Consider the following 15,796-nt stretch of genomic DNA (forward strand, 5'->3'; position numbering starts at 1 on the left):
TGAACATGAACTAACGTGATAGTTCCATTAGTCACTAGCTCGTGTATGTAATGGTAGTCTACATCAATGTGCTTCCATATCTCATGAGGTGATGGATTGAAACTCAAATGAGTGACGGATAGATTATCACAAAACATCATAGTGGAGGAATTTATGACTTCAAAATGAGAAAATAAACGTTGCAACCAGACTACTTCACTTGCAGCTGAGGAGATTGCAAACTGTTGGTTGACATTTGGATTTCCATGAAATCAAGGCATCACAAAGGAAAATAGCAAAGTTGGTGTAGAAAGCCTAATGCCAATGCAATTGGCCCAGTCAGAATCAAAATAAGCACTAAGATGAAGAGGAGAACTGTGTCGGATAAAACAATCCTTGTCCTGATGATTGTTTCAAGTAATGAAGGATGTGGTAAACTGCATGAAGATATCATGAGTGCTTGCGTCAATTGACTTAGCTTATTTACAGCAAGGCTAATATCTGGCCTTGAGATTGTTCAGTACAAGAGACAATCAGTTAACCTCCTATATTGAGAGACATCAGTCAAAAGATTGCCATCAACAGTATTATGTTTCAAATTTGGATTCATATGCAGCATGACAGGTTTTGCTGTTGTGAAGCCAATATTTAAAAGTAATTGAAGAACATATTGTGAGAGTGAAATTCCTTTGAATGACCGTGCAATCTCCAGTTCAAGGAAAAACTTCAAATCCCTTAATACTTTTAGTTTGAATAGCCTTTGGAACATGGCCTGAGTTTCTTGTAGCATGACAAAATTTAGACCAACTAGAATTATGTAATCTACATAGACTAACAAAACAACTAGATCTGATCTAGACCTTGAAGTAAACAGAGAGTAGTCATTTTTGTTTTGATCATATTTTAGAAGAAAAAATTTTCTGAATATTAATCAGACATGTTTTCAGCTTTATTTTCTATTTTGTTTAAAAATAAAAACAGACAATGAGCAAACCAAACAGACTTATCATTCTTTCACATGTGACAAAAAAAAAGTCCCTTATCTATCCAAGCCTGTCTCGCCAAAATTGCAGCTGCAAAATCATTTTCCTTTTACTTTACGGGTCTAAATCCCCTAAATTTTGCAATTGATCTTTTACCAATTTGAATTAGTATCATCTCAATTCGAAACAGTAATTCATTTGAAGAAGATGATGGCATATAAGTAACCATATAAGCTTCCTCATTGCTGGATACAAGCAGAATAATCTCAAGTAACCAGGTATTGGTAGGACCACAACTCAAAAAACATAAACAAGAGAAAAGAAGGAAGTATAAAAATGGACAGAGAAAAAACCTAGGACGGATTCTTACAATTATACCTTACATTCAAGTGTTGTAAGTTCATTATGCAGGCACCCAAATAGTAGAACCAGACAAAATGCGTCCTTTCCAACTTTGAAGCATCCAATTGTTGTCTTCATCAATGAGAAAATCATCATGGTTCCATTTCCTTAACTTTGTCCTAAATTTGGCCGTTAACTTCTGGTTCAGAGGAAGCTGCTTGAAACCAGCCCTTGTGTTCCTAACCTGCCACTGTTTATATGTCTCAGGCCTCTCAACCCTCGCCAAACCTTCACATGCTATCACATTCATCGCAGTCCGACCCACCATCTCCCTCTCAATCATCACCCTCCATTGGTTTTCCTGGGGTATGACACTATCAAAAATATCATAAATAGCAGAAAAATAGAACAAGGCTTCCCTAAACCGTGTGACAAAGAAAGGGGAATTGAAAGATCCATTTATGATGGACTGAGCAAAAATATCCGGATTTATCCTCCTGATCAAATGCAGAACAGCATCTCTAGGACTGTTCATTTCAATAGTCTCATCCAGTAAATTCTTGAACCTCATCATACAGTTCAGGGCAACAAACTCGTTGCTCCTAATTTTTAGGTCTTCAACTCGAATGGTTTCCCAGTTCTTTGATGCTATGACGTTGTACTCAAAAGGAACATTGAAACGCTTGCAATAGTTGGCCAGATGGTGACCAGTTTGCTCAAGTCTTTCAGTGGGACGAAAGCCAGGTAAAGGGTATTCTATCCCTGTGATCCTCAGTTTGGGAGGTCCACCCTCTCTCTCTGATAAAAACTTGATGAGTAATGGCCACTGGAAGCCATAGAAGATACCAAAATCAATAATATGAAGGGTTTCAGCTTTTGCAGCTGCTTTCTTAATCATTTTGTTAACATAGAAATGTGCAAACTTTCTGAATGGGTTAGCAGCTAGATAAACTATGTAACCTTTGAAAAAATCAGCACCAAAGGTCGTCTTGATGGTAGGAGCGTCAGCGGCACAATGCCCAACAAAGCGTGCCTCAAGGCCATTGGCAAAGTAATGAGCCAATCTTTGGGATGCATCCCCAAAGGGAGAAGAGTGCTGTCTTATCTGCTTTAGAAAATCATTAGCAGCCCTGTTATCATTGGCATGAATAGCTTGTGCACACAGAAGCAGGAGAGCCCTCAAATCCACCGTTTCCTTCTTCCTGCCTTGTTTCTTTGGTTGAGCCTTCCATTCATCAGATGAAGGTGGTTTTTCACCTTGCTGCGTCTCTTTCGCTGCGCCACTCTGTAGGGAATTGTATTCATTACCAAGTGGCAATTGGAACATATTAACCAGCACACGATCAAACATATCAGATAAGTCATCCTCATCAAAAACACCAACTGCAGATTGCTTGTTGCTTCTCTCTTCTTCCTTTGAATCACTTTCTTCACGATTACGATTCTTTCTACTACCCTTTAACCCAGAAGAATTCTCGTGAACCATAGTAGATGATTCACCATATGACTCTACACCAGTCACAATCTGGGGTTCCTGAGGAAGAAGAAACTCGGTAGCTTCCTCTAACCCTCTCCTGAATTGGGATTCAGAATCCGCATCACTGAAAATATTTTGTGCCAACGGTTTGGTAACGGAAGAATCCAAATCTTGCAGTCCATGAGAGTTAAGCTGAAAAGCATGATCAACAATAACAGCAACAGGGGTATCTAGGGAAGGGGGATTCAACTCACAAGAATTGTAGGGTAAAAAATTGTTTCTGTTGCTGCTATTGGTTTCACCGTTAAGGCTTTGAACATGTAAGGGATGTTGATTGGGGGAAAGAGATGAGTTGTTGTTGTTGTTGTCTATGAGAGCATCATGAAATGATTTCTCTGTGAGTTGCAGGCTCAAGGAGTCATAAAAGGGTCCCTGTTCAAGGTTCTCTTCCATCAGGATTTGGCTTATGAACTTAGTGGTTTCTGAGAAGTCAGTGTCTTCCAGAGAAGGATCTGTCACCGAGTTCATGGACATGGATGTCATAGAACCTTCTACAGAGCTCGTATTTGTTGCAAAACCAAGAGGGTCTACATCTAAGAGGTTCCCATGTTGATGAAACACATCCCAGTATGCTGCATATGGATTTGGATCCATGACAAATATGTTCCCTTCTTCAGAAAACTGGTATCCATTTGTGAAATCGTTAGCACCAGAAAAGGTTGAATCCATCTTCTTTCCCTTTTTTAGAAACAGTCACCAACTGATCTCAATGCTTCTGTTAAAAAAAAGCATGAACATAAAAGAATATGGAACCATGAGAGAGAATAAATATTAAATAATAAAATATGGTTGTGAGAAATATTTGAATTCAACTAACCATGAAGAAAGATTGGTAATCAAGAAAGAGGGATAAAGGATTTGTTTGTTAATGGAGGAGTTGATGGTCAGAGATATGCTCCGGTTTTTTAGTAACTTGTAGTGCAGCAGGTCATTCTGAACTTTGACTATGAGAGTTTAGTATTAAGTTTTTTACTGAAAGCATAACAAGAGATTACAGGAAACTTATGCTCAAATATGTTTTTTTGTCTCTGTACTATAGGAAAGTATATTGGTCTTGATCCTTCCATTTTTTTTGTTTGACTTTTGTCCCTTTTTTGGGAAATAGACATACATATGTAATGTAAGTCCTTGAGACCACTTAAGTGATGATGTGGCTGTCTAATACTTTGGTTCATGTGCTTAACACATATGATGTGGATTTTTTTAGGCTATTCTTAATATTATTTAAATCCTACATGGCTTGGCTTGCTATGCTAAAGTGGTATTTGGTGGGACTTGGAAATGAAGTCTTCTGGGCACACAACCCATGGCCATGCAACTTCATCAAACATAAAGAATCTGTTAAATCTATGTGGGAGGGAGTTATGAGGTTTCAACTTTCAAAGCCAGAAAACTAGACAAATTAAAGCAAATGTGTAGAGCACCAATGATAAATATGATGTCTAATCAAATGTATGGAATGAATGTACTCAATTTTCCCCTTCAATCATGTAATAGAAGGAAGCCAGTGAGTGCAGTAAACAAATTAAATATCCCCTGTTGTATGGATATAGCATAAAGATGAAGATTGCTCTGAAAACATGATCAAAGAAGGAGCTCAACATTCAATATTATGATGCGTATTTGGAAATTCCCAATTTTTTGGAAGTGCTTAATTGGTGAATTCTAACCTTAAAGAGCAGAGGAATTTCGGCCAGACAAACCCCCTCCCGACAAGTTGGAGTGGAACTTGCCACAGCGCACCGCCTCGCCGGAGATTCTCGTCACTTCCATTCGTTGGTGCCATGCTAATCTGTCCCGCGGCTACCGAGGGGTTGCACAGGGAGTACTCCGCTATCATCGAGGTGGATGGTTTTAGAGAGGTGCATGCGGATTGAGTCAGTGGATGAGGTGAAGGGTTTGAAAGGAGAGGTTGTTAGTCGTTGGGTTCAAGACTTCAAGGAAATATTCTTTATTGAAGTATTAAAATTATAAAATTACATCTTCACCACCCTCATTGTTGTGAAGCCAATATTTTCAAATAATCTATCTATAACTTTATTAAAGCAAAGACGGGTTATAAGTCTTGGTTGCTTAGTTGTTAGTTGCTGATAAATCTGATTTTTTGATTGGTTCATTTCTTTAGTGGAATTCCTAGGTGGAAGCCTCTAATTCATTCCCTCCAAATTGATCCATATGTTTTTTTCTCTTAATTTTTAATATTTTATTTTTTAAAAAAGCTTTCCCTATGTTTATTTCTCTTTCCCCATTAACTAGTTTTATTGCACGGGAAAATATGTTGTATATAATTATGCTATTTATTGTCATAAAATATATTAGATAAGTATAAGAAAAATTAATAAATTATATAAAAATTTATTTTAGTTTTAATTTAACATTAAAATATTGTATTCTTTCTCCCCGTGTGAGCTTTTACCTGAAAATTATACAAATTTAAGTAGACTATATTGTTATATAGTGCACATTTAACATGAAATTATATTGTGAAATAGTGCATTTTTTTAAATTGCGTTTCAACTAATTTGTATATGGAAGTATTTTCATGTAAAATGTTCTTTCCCATCAGAGCATTTTATCATGTAAATGCTTCTGCCCGTTTTAACATGAAAATATTTTCATAGTGTACTTTAACATAAATTTATATTGTTGTGTTTCTATTAATTTATACATGGAAGTGTTTTCATGTAAAATATTCCTCCTTGTCGGACCATTTTATCATATGAATGCTCATGTCCATTTTAACACGAAAGCATTTTCATGTACCCGTGAGAGCTTTTTACAGTACAATTTAAACATAAATAACTGTGACTATATATTATATTTATGTATATAAATATTTTTTTTAAGGTTTCTAAAATTATTTTTAAAAGTTAGAAAGTAAATTCAATCAAATTATTTGAAAATGACATGAAAGTGAAAGAGATCATTAACACTATTAAGTGTTAATATCTGAAGTTTCAATTTAGTAAAGAAAGCCCCTGGATTAGATCATATGGATGGAGTGGTGGGCAATGATGATGCATCCATTTAAGAAAGAAAATAGAGTTAATAGCAACATAATAGTGACTTGAAAAACTCAATTGGGGAGTTCTTTGTTCAACGCTCATTCTAGTAATTTGGATGTATTATTAGTGTTTTTACCCGTGCGCTGCACGGCGAAAAACGATTATGAATTTCTTACATTAATAACAACATCGTTTCGAAAATGAAAATAAAAACTTAAGATTTGAATTACAACAGATTTATTTTGTTGAACAGAAAATACAATTGAACCAAATTGAAACAAACAATTTAAATAACCGGAAGATCTACTTCCTTTCAAAATGACCGGAAGAATTTGCCTAAAGTCTCCCCCAAAACCACTACTTTTCCTCCAAAAGGTTTATCATGGCCAAAAGTTGCTTGAGTCTTCATAGTGTCATTTAAAGTTCTGTCTAGAGCTTCGAAACAGTGCTTGTTCAATGTTCAGCATAGGGGCTTCATCCCAAATAATAAGACTTGTTTTTTGAAGCATCTCAGCTTTAGGAGAACCTTGTCGGACATTACATGTAGATAATTCCTGGATCGAAATAAGAATAGAGAATCTATAGTGAGCTGTTCTGTAATAATAATGAGCCGAGTATAAAAACCTAATGTTTTTGCTCGTGCGTTGCACGGCGAAGTTTACTATTGTATTTGATATATTAATAAATACTTTGATTATAAATAATTTAAGATACTAAAAATGAAAGAACAATCATAATAAAAATGTAGATATTGCAAAAAAAAAAAATGAATTCGGACAATTATAGTGTTTTATACTCATACACCAATTTAACCAAGATAAAGATTTTGAATAAAATAGAAATTAATTAGCCAAAATCTTCAATTCTGCACATGGAACGTATAAATGTCAACAAATATCACAGAACCCGTATAATTTCACACAACTTTTATATATAATTAATCCTAAAATTATTTTAAAAAATATGAAAAATATACTTTAATTATGCAGATGGAGCTTGTAAATTAGTGGAGAGAAAACAATGGGGAGAAGATTGTAAATTAAAAAAATATTATTAAATGAATAATTTTAAATTTTCCTAACCTACTCAAATGTAAAATATTCATGTAATTTTTTAAATCAACCAAATAAGTGTAGTTATTAATATATATTCCGTGAGTTTTTTAGCACACCTCGTATAGAACCCATATTTGTTACTGTTTTCAATTCCCGTACAACATATTTTTATAATTTTATATTTATTTACTCTTACAATTATTTTAAAAAATATGAACAAAAAATACCAAGTATAATAAGTTTTATTTTTCTATTAATTAACATAAAATTATTTCCATCATGTCAAATGCTTATCTAGTCCTCATGCTAAAATATTCTTGCCTAGAGAAACTTTTTGCCGATTAATTTTTAAAAAATAAAATCAAAATAGATTATATTGTTATATTTTTAATCCTAATAAAGTAAATTTTTCAGAATCTTCAACAATTTTCACCTAAATCCAACTACACTGTATTCATTCATCATACATTCTATTTTCTAGGGTAACTTTAAAATCATAAATATGGAAAAACAGAAACCCTGAACCCCGAATCCCAAAACACAAATCAAGGATTCAATTTACAGCTAATTCCCAAAGCTCAAATTAACAACAGAAACCCTGAACCCCAAATCTCATCCCAAAAAGAAGCAAGCATGAAAAGATGGTGGTGTGAGTGAAGCGGCGATGACACGATGACAAAGAGCATGGTAACAAAATTCAAGCAAAACCAAAGATATTAGGTACTTGCTAAAGCATATGAACACTTTCCAACATCAAGTAACAGGCTATTCATGGCTATTTCAGCTAGCACATTCGAAGAGCATCAATTTCACATTTCTGACGTCAATTTCATTAACTACATTAACTAGCTCAGAATCAATGAGATGTGTTTTGAATTACCCACCTCATCTCATTGTACCTTCCATCATCATATAGAGCATTAAGAAAAGCAAGTACAAAGAACATATGAGGAATAAAACCATAATCCACCATCTCGGTGTGCATATTATACGCCTTAAGATCATTAAGAGATCTACAATGATCAAATATTAATAAATTATAAACTGCTCAAGCATTGTGTTATGAGCTCGGGCTGCTTCATTCACTAAATCCCTCATGAGGAAACCTTTGACAAGCCCTAACACACTTTTAAATTGATTATTACTCCAGTTCACTATCAGAATCTGACAAATAACCATTGACTTTCATTTCCAGCAACAATGTACGAGCCTTGTCCACTTCACCTTTTGCACAATAAGCATTTATCAAACTTGTATAAGTAACCTCATCCGACAAGCCTTGCATAAGTGATGAATATACGGCTCTATCCATCCCGTAGATATCCTTCTCTTTCATCTCCAGCTTCAATTCAAACGCCCTCCCCAGCTCCCGGTTTCGGCAAAACCCGGATATAATAGCGCCATAACTTACAACATCAGGGGACAAATCCATGTCAGCCATGCCCCTCAAAATTCCCAGAGCCTCTTCAAACCTCCCAAAAAAACAATAACCATGAATAAGCGCGTTGTATGTAACAAGAGACGGTGAAAACCCAGTAATAAAATCACACAAAATACCAATGTGTATCATTTCATCATGCAAATGAAAAGCCTTACTGAATTCACCTTCAGCACAATAAGCATTCCTCAAACTAAAATAACTTTCAGTTACATATTTATACTTATTATCTTGATGGCGTGGCCATACACCCTCGCGCAGCATCTCTCGGAAGAAATAAAGAGCTTCCGACAGTCTCCGATACAGGCACAGCTTCTGTATAAGCTTCGAATACTTGTGAGCATCAGGGAAAATACCATTGTGTATCATTTCATCATGCACAAGAAAAGCCTTACTGATTTCACCTTTATCACAATAAGCATGCATCAACTTAGAATAATTTCCAGTTAAATAATAATACTTATCTGGCGAGTGTCGCCAGACACCCGCGCGCAGCATCTCTCGGAAGAGATCAAAAGCTTCGGACAGTCTCCCATGTTGGTACATGTAGTCTATAAGCTGCGAATATGTGCCAAATTTAGGCAAGATGCCCTTGTCAACCATTTCCAGCTTCAATTCATACGCCTTCATGGGCTTCCTGATTCGGCAAAACCCGGATATAACAGTGGCATAACTAACAGCATCAGGGGACAAGCCCATCTCAGGCATGCCCCTCAGAATCCACAGAGCCTCCTCAAGCTCCTCAAGTGTCCCCTCAGAGCAATACCTACGAATAAGCTTGTTGAATGAAGAAACCGAGGGTGAAAACCCCCTAACAACCATTTCAGTCAAAAGCTTATAAGCCTGTTCATAGAGAAACTGGCGGCAGAACATGTGAAACAGAGCCATGTAAGTCCTCTTATCTGGGGCCAAACCCGTCCGATTGATCTTCTCAAACATCACCATAGCCTCTGACATCCTACTTTTCCGGCACAAGTCCTGAACAGCCGCATTCAACGAAACTGAATTTTGGTTCTCAGTGGTTGGTTTCGGTTGCCCCACCTTCTTCTCCGGCGATGGGATCATGACGCTGTAAGTGTTGACGTTGCCGTATCGGAGCACGTGGCGGAAGGTTTTGAATGAAACACGATGATGATGACTTAGGAGCTTCATAATCTTAATCTTAGTCATAGTCATAGGGTTGCAGGGTTTTCAGTTTCACGGCAACCAATGAAGTAACAAAGGTCATCTTCTATGGTGGGCGGTTCACCCTAATTTTTTTAATGAAAAACCGAAAATACCCATTTGACAATTCCAAAACACTCACCACCGCTCACTTCCGCCGTTCAGATCTGGGATTGAAACGGCCATACTTGAAAGAAAGAAAAACAGAGTGTGTGAGGAAAATTAGGAGTAAGAGAAAAATGTAGAGTTTTGTGTGTGTGTGTGTGTGTGTGTGTGCCAGGTGACCAGGTCCATGTATCTGAGCACGTTAAAGGTGCAAACGAAAGCACCAGAGACTGTGAGTAGAGAAATTAAGCAAGCTTCAACAAGCTTGACTTGTGTTATGTTCAGTGTTTGTAACAATGACTATGAACAAAGCCAAAAATATTGTGTGTTATAAATTATGTGTTCCGTTTGTCTCATCATCGTCATATATCTTTTTTCAATCCTACAATTTTTAATATGAAAAATAGTTTTCATATTTTTAACATAACGTTTGCAGAATTGATTCTAATATGTTTGAGTATTTTAAATGTAAGTTAAATTAACGTGATTTATATCGGATAAATTTATAACAAAATGGATTTCTTTAAGAGACCTCTCTTTAGATAACTTGATTTGAATATTGGACATTTGGACTATCATTTATCCTCTATAGGTTGAATATATAGGCAGCACTGTTCCACTTGCACCCATAAGAGGTCATTTGTAAAGTTTAACAACGTAAAAAGATACAGAGAACCGCAAGGAAATCTGTTAACAAGCTGAAGCTGGCAATAAGAGAGTAGCGACTGAACTGAAGCATCATCATTGAACTCATTCAGATTTGTTTTCTTTTCCCGTATGGTCAATAAACTCATTCATACAGCAGTGTGATTATTCTGCGCGGATTCCATAACTCTCATGTCACCTAACTTTCTGATGGATAAGGTAGCCGCAATGCTTAATCAGCCTGTAGCTCAAAAGCATCCACAAGATAGGTCTCTGATTCCTCCAAGCTCGTAGCATTCCACTTACCCTGCAGCTGCACTACCTTCCCTCTGCCAATTTCTTTTCCTCGCGCATCTGAGAGCACGACATGCTGACTCACATTGCAGCAACCAATTTCTGGACGCAGATCAACTAGTTCAGCCAGTGAAGGCTCAGGATTATCGCTAGAAGCTATTCTTGTCTTGTCTTGCATTTGATGCAGCACCATAATTATCAGGTGAGGCATAGGGCCCTAGCATTGGCCCTCTTTGCTTATCTGGCACTGATTTAGCTACACTGCTGCTGGAACATCCTTAGCTGTGCGAGCTAGCCTAGCTTTTCGATTGTTCAACCTGATACAAATTAAACAGGATAAAATAGAAATTGATATATATATAGCTATGGTGTAATAATGTACGAACGTCCAATAGTTGCAAATAAATTGAAATAGGCAGGCTTCATTTATCTTTTTCTTTCTTTCTTTCTTGAAGGTTAGAAAAACTTGAAAAAGCATGAGAAATAAGATGCATGCTTAGTAACAGCTTTACTTCAGACAAAAACAAGATATGGCTATAACTTGGCAAAGAATTAAAATTAATCCACTATATCAGTTTTTATGTTTTGCTATGCAAATCCCTATGGTAAATATACGACCTAGAGTTCTTCCATCAGATGACAATGAGAAGAACATGATTATTTATAGTAAAAAAGAGAGCCTCCTGTGTATCTAAAAAAAACACCAAAAGAAAATAAGTGGAAAAAAAGAGGCATCCTCACCAATTTTTAAGTTGAGAAGGTGTAATGTCAGAACCCTGGAAAACATAAAGCATGAAAGTCTTAGAGTAGAAAATGTGTAAATAAAATATTAATTTGAGTTTAGCTGCCTCTCACTTACATGGAGACTTAATTTATCAGCCCATGATTGAAGTGAAGCTGCATTTCGCTGCATATGAGGCTCAATTTAGTAATTCATTTTGAAATTACTGCATCATCTTTGAATTACCATCTCATCTTGTAACCATAATTCAAATTATATGGACCAAATTGAATCAGTATCATCTCAATTTGATTTAGATGGAAAGAAATTGCAATGTTTGGTTTATATAAGCTTCCTCATTGCTTAGATACTAGCAGAAATATCTCAAGTAACCAAATATCGGTAGGACTATAACTCAGAAAAAATATAAACAGAAGAAAAGAAGGAAATACCAAAATGAACAGAGTAAAAAGCTAGGACAGATTCTTATAATTATTTGTACCTTACATTCAAGTGTGTGATGAGTTCATTTTGCAGGCACCCAGATGGTAGAACAAGATAAAATGCGTCCTTTCCAACTCTGAAGCATCCAGTTGCTGTCTTCATCTATCACAAAATTATCGGGTTGCCATTTCTTTAACTTGCTCCTAAACTTGGCCATCAATTTCTGATTCAGAGGAAGCTGCTTGAAACCAGCCCTTGTGTTCCTAATCTGCCACTGTTTGTATGTCTCAGGCCTCTCAACCCTTTCAAAACCTTCACATGCTATCACATTCATGGAGCTCCGACCAATGATCTCCCTCTCATTCATCATCCTCCATTGGTTTTCCCGGGATATGACAGTGTCAAGCATGTCGAAAGCAGCAGAAAAATAGAACAAGGCCTCCCTAAACCGTGTGGCAAAGAAAGGGGTACCGAAAGATCCATTAATGATGGAATGAGCAAAAATATCTGGATTTATCTTCCTGATCAAAAGCAGTACATCATCTCTGGGACTGTTCATTTCACTAGTCTCATCCAGCAAATTCTTGAACCTCATCATGCAGTTTACAGCAACAAACTCGTTGCTCTTAATTTTAAGGTCTTCAACTCTAATGGTTTCCCAGTTCCGTTATGCTATAGCAGTATACTCAAAGGGAACATTGAAACGCTTGCAATAGTTAGCCAAACGACGACCAGTCTCCTCAATTCTTTGTGTGGGGCGAAAGCCTGGTAAAGGGAACTCTATCCCTGTGATCCTCAGCTTGGGAGGTCCACCATCTCTTTCGGATAAAAACTTGATGAGTAATGGCCACTGGAAGCCATATAAGATACCAAAATCAATAATATGCAGAGTTTCAGCTTTTGCAGATGCTTTCTTAATCATTTTGTTAACATAGAAATGTGCAAACTTTCTGTGCGGGTTAGGAGATAGATAAAGTTGGTAACCTTTGTAGAAATCATCAGCACAGGTTGTCTTCTGGGCAGGAGTAGAATTAAATAATTGTGCACCGGTAACATCCCCAATCAACCGTGCCTCAAGGCCATTGGCAAAGTAATGAGCCAATCTTTGTGACCCATCACCAAAGGGAGAAGAGTGCTGTCTTATCTGCTTTACAAGTTCATTAGCAGCCCTGTTATCATTGGCATGAATAGCTTGTGCACAAAGAAGCAGAAGAGCCCTCACGTCCACCGTTTCCTTCTTCCTGCCTTGTTTCTTTGGATGAGCCTTCCTTCCATCAGATGAAGGTGGCTTTTCACCTTGCTGTTTCTCTTTTGCCAAGCCACTCTCTATGGAATCGTGTTCGTTACCAAGTGGTAATTGTTCCATATTAATCAGCACTCGTTCAAACATATCAGATAAGTCATCCTCATCAACAATACCAACTGCTGATTGCTTGTTATTTCTTCCTTCTTCCACAAAATCGCATTCTCCACGCTCATGATTCTTTCTACTACCCTTTAACCCAAAAGAGTTCGCTGCAACCCTATTTGATGATTGTCCATATGACTCTACACCAGTCACAATTTGGGGTTCTGGAGGAAGAAGCAACTTGGTAGCTTCCTCTAATCCTCTCTTAAATTGGGAGATAGCATCTGCATCGCTGAAAATATTTTGTGTCAACGGTTTGATAACAGAAGAATCCAAGTCTAGCTGTCCGTGAGAGTTATGCTGAAAAGCATGATCACCAATAACAGCAACAGGGGTATCCAGAGGAGGGGGATTTAACTCACAAGAATTGTAGTGTAAATTGCTGAAGTTGTGGCTGTCACTGCTAGTGGTTTCACCGAATGAGCTTTGAACATTTAAGGGGTGTTGATTGGGCGGAAGAGATGAGTTGTTGTCTATGAGAGCATCATGGAATGATTTCTCTGTGAGTTGCAGGCTCAGGGAGTCATAAAATGGTCCCTGTTCAAGGTTCTCTTCCATCAGGATTTGGCTTATGAACTCGGTGGTTTTTGAGAAGTCAGTGTCTTCCAGAGAAGGATCTGTCACCGAGTTCATGGACATGGATGTCACAGAACCTTCTACAGAGCTTGTATTTGCTGCAAAACCAAGAGGGTCAACATCTAAGAGGTTCCCATGTTGATGAAACACGTCCCAGTATGCTGCATATGGATTTGGATCCGAGACAAATATGTTCCCTTCTTCACAAAACTGGTATCCGTTTGTGAAATCGCTAGCCCCAGAAAAGGTTGGATCCATCTTCTTCTCCTTTTTTAGAAACAGTCACCAACACCCATCTCAATGGGAGTTGGGTTTGGTACCCCAACTATAGGACTTGGCACCCCACTTTATCAAATACGGAATTTAAAATTCCGTATTCTCCCTATTGAATACGGAACTTAAAATTCCGTACTGTATTTAAGCATGCGTGTCACATTTTCAACCACTCATTATATACTAAAACAGATACGGAATTTTATTTTCCGTATTGATACGGAACTTTAAATTCCGTATTTAATAAAGTGGGGTGCAAAGCCTAAGGGGTGGGGCACCAAACTCAATTCCCACACATGCTTCTGTTAAAAAAAAGCATGAATATAAAAGAAAATGGAACCATGAGAGAGAATAAATATTAAATAATAAGATATGGTTGTGAGAAAGATTTGAATTCAACTAACCATGAAGAAATATTGGTGATCAAGAAAGAGGGATAAAGGATTTGTTAATGGGGGAGATGATGGTCAGAGATATGCTCTGGTTTTTTATTAACTTGTAGTGCAGCAGGTCATTCTGGACTTTGACTATGAGAGTTTAGTATTAAGTTTTTTACTCAAGGAATTAATAACAGATTACAGGAACCTATGCTCAAATAAGTTTTTTTTTGTCTCTGTATTATAGTAAAGTATTGGTTTTGATCCTTCAATTTTTTTGTTTTTGACTTTGGTCCCTCTCTTTTGGAAATAGACAGACACATGTAATGTTGTAATGTAAGTCCATGAGACCACTTAAGTGATGATGTGGCTGTCTAATACTTTGGCACACGTGCTTAACACATATGATTTGGATGTTTTAGGCTATTCTCAATTATTGAAATCCTACATGGCTTAGCTTGCTAAGCTAAAGTTGTATTTGGTGGAACTTGGTAATGAAGTTTTCTGGCGATTTTAGGTAAGGTAATGTTCCAGACTTCCAGCACACAACCCATGACCAAAAGCCATGTATGCAACTTCATCAAACATGATTCTTTAATCTTTAGTTATGCCTAATCAGAAAATTGAGTAGAAAAATAAATAATAATTATAAAAAAATACAACTTGCTTTTTTAGGTTTATGAATCATCAAGAATCTGTTTAGGTCCATGTGGGAGGGAGTTATGAGGTTTCAAAGCTGGTAAACTAGACCAGCAACTAGTCAAAAGCAAATGTGTGGAGCAATGTACTCAACTTTTCCCTTCAATCATTGTTCCGGTCTGGAACTATCAAGCAAGAGCTAAACAGTTTGAGAGCGATAAAAAACTGACAAAATGAGAAAATGTGTGAAAAGTTAGATTCCCCACCGTTTGGGTGGTGTCTGATATTTATAGCTTGGTTCTGACCCGCTTGGTATCATGGGTCGCCCGGCCCATTATGTGTACAAGTATTGCAAAGCCCACAATATTACAAAGTTGGTAAGCCCATATCAGTAATGCATATTTCCTAAGCCCTCGACGCTTAGAGAATTAGTGCGCCCCCTAAGCCCATATCAGTACACAAGCCCACAAGACACCAAGTCTTAAAAGCTTTAAGACGAAGTGTGTCTTCTCTTCGAGCCCACGAGTAATCAACTCACCTAACATTACACAAAGACTAACAAGTAATTGATACGCCCAAAATGTGCAAAGAAAATAATGGGCGCACAGGCTCCAAAATCAAATAAAAATTAAAAGACATAAAAGCTAAGTAGTCGTTCCTTTGTCATTTCAACTTCTGTTGTTGCTTCTTAATCTTTGTATAGCCCGTGCAAGTTGACTCAATTTGTCCCTTCACATCCTCAAAATTCACGTGCGTGTAGTAGGTTGTACCATTTGTAAAAACGATATTGTTAGCCCAACAATCTCATCAT

General features: G+C 37.0%; 2 protein-coding genes and 1 pseudogene across 3 annotated transcripts; all 3 read right to left on the bottom strand.

The window, feature by feature from the left end:
• Positions 1-1,178: 1,178 nt before the first annotated feature.
• On the bottom strand, positions 1,179-3,814 carry LOC130740558 (scarecrow-like protein 34). The gene is made up of 2 exons (XM_057593207.1): positions 3,659-3,814; positions 1,179-3,556 (listed from the first exon to the last, which is right to left on the bottom strand). The coding sequence occupies exon 2, from the start codon at positions 3,508-3,510 to the stop codon at positions 1,366-1,368; it is 2,145 nt and encodes a 714-aa protein (XP_057449190.1). The 5' UTR covers positions 3,511-3,556; positions 3,659-3,814; the 3' UTR covers positions 1,179-1,365.
• Positions 3,815-7,855: 4,041 nt separating this feature from the next.
• Positions 7,856-10,018, bottom strand: LOC130740560 (pentatricopeptide repeat-containing protein At5g39710-like). Of its 2 annotated transcripts, none has more exons than XM_057593208.1 (2): positions 8,563-10,018; positions 7,856-8,373 (listed from the first exon to the last, which is right to left on the bottom strand). In XM_057593208.1, the coding sequence occupies exons 1-2, from the start codon at positions 9,513-9,515 to the stop codon at positions 8,043-8,045; spliced, it is 1,284 nt and encodes a 427-aa protein (XP_057449191.1). In that variant the 5' UTR covers positions 9,516-10,018; the 3' UTR covers positions 7,856-8,042. The 2 variants fall into 2 exon arrangements, with proteins under 2 accessions (XP_057449191.1, XP_057449192.1); XM_057593209.1 differs by having other exon boundaries at positions 8,196-8,373; positions 8,507-10,018.
• Positions 10,019-10,327: 309 nt separating this feature from the next.
• On the bottom strand, positions 10,328-14,077 carry LOC130740559 (scarecrow-like protein 34; annotated as a pseudogene).
• Between the last annotated feature and the right edge of the window lie 1,719 nt (positions 14,078-15,796).

This window comes from Lotus japonicus, chromosome 2 (assembly GCF_012489685.1).
Source record: "Lotus japonicus ecotype B-129 chromosome 2, LjGifu_v1.2".
NCBI classification, from domain to species: domain Eukaryota; kingdom Viridiplantae; phylum Streptophyta; class Magnoliopsida; order Fabales; family Fabaceae; genus Lotus; species Lotus japonicus.

Bases quoted from the DNA above. Each gene is read 5' to 3' on its own strand.
- LOC130740558 (XM_057593207.1), bottom strand. From the start codon at position 3,510: ATGGATTCAACCTTTTCTGGTGCTAACGATTTCACAAATGGATACCAG.
- LOC130740560 (XM_057593208.1), bottom strand. From the start codon at position 9,515: ATGACTATGACTAAGATTAAGATTATGAAGCTCCTAAGTCATCATCAT. The intron at 8,374-8,562 runs GTATAAATATGT...TTTTTTTGGGAG, and splicing joins CCACGCCATCAAGATAATAA to GTTTGAAGAGGCTCTGGGAA.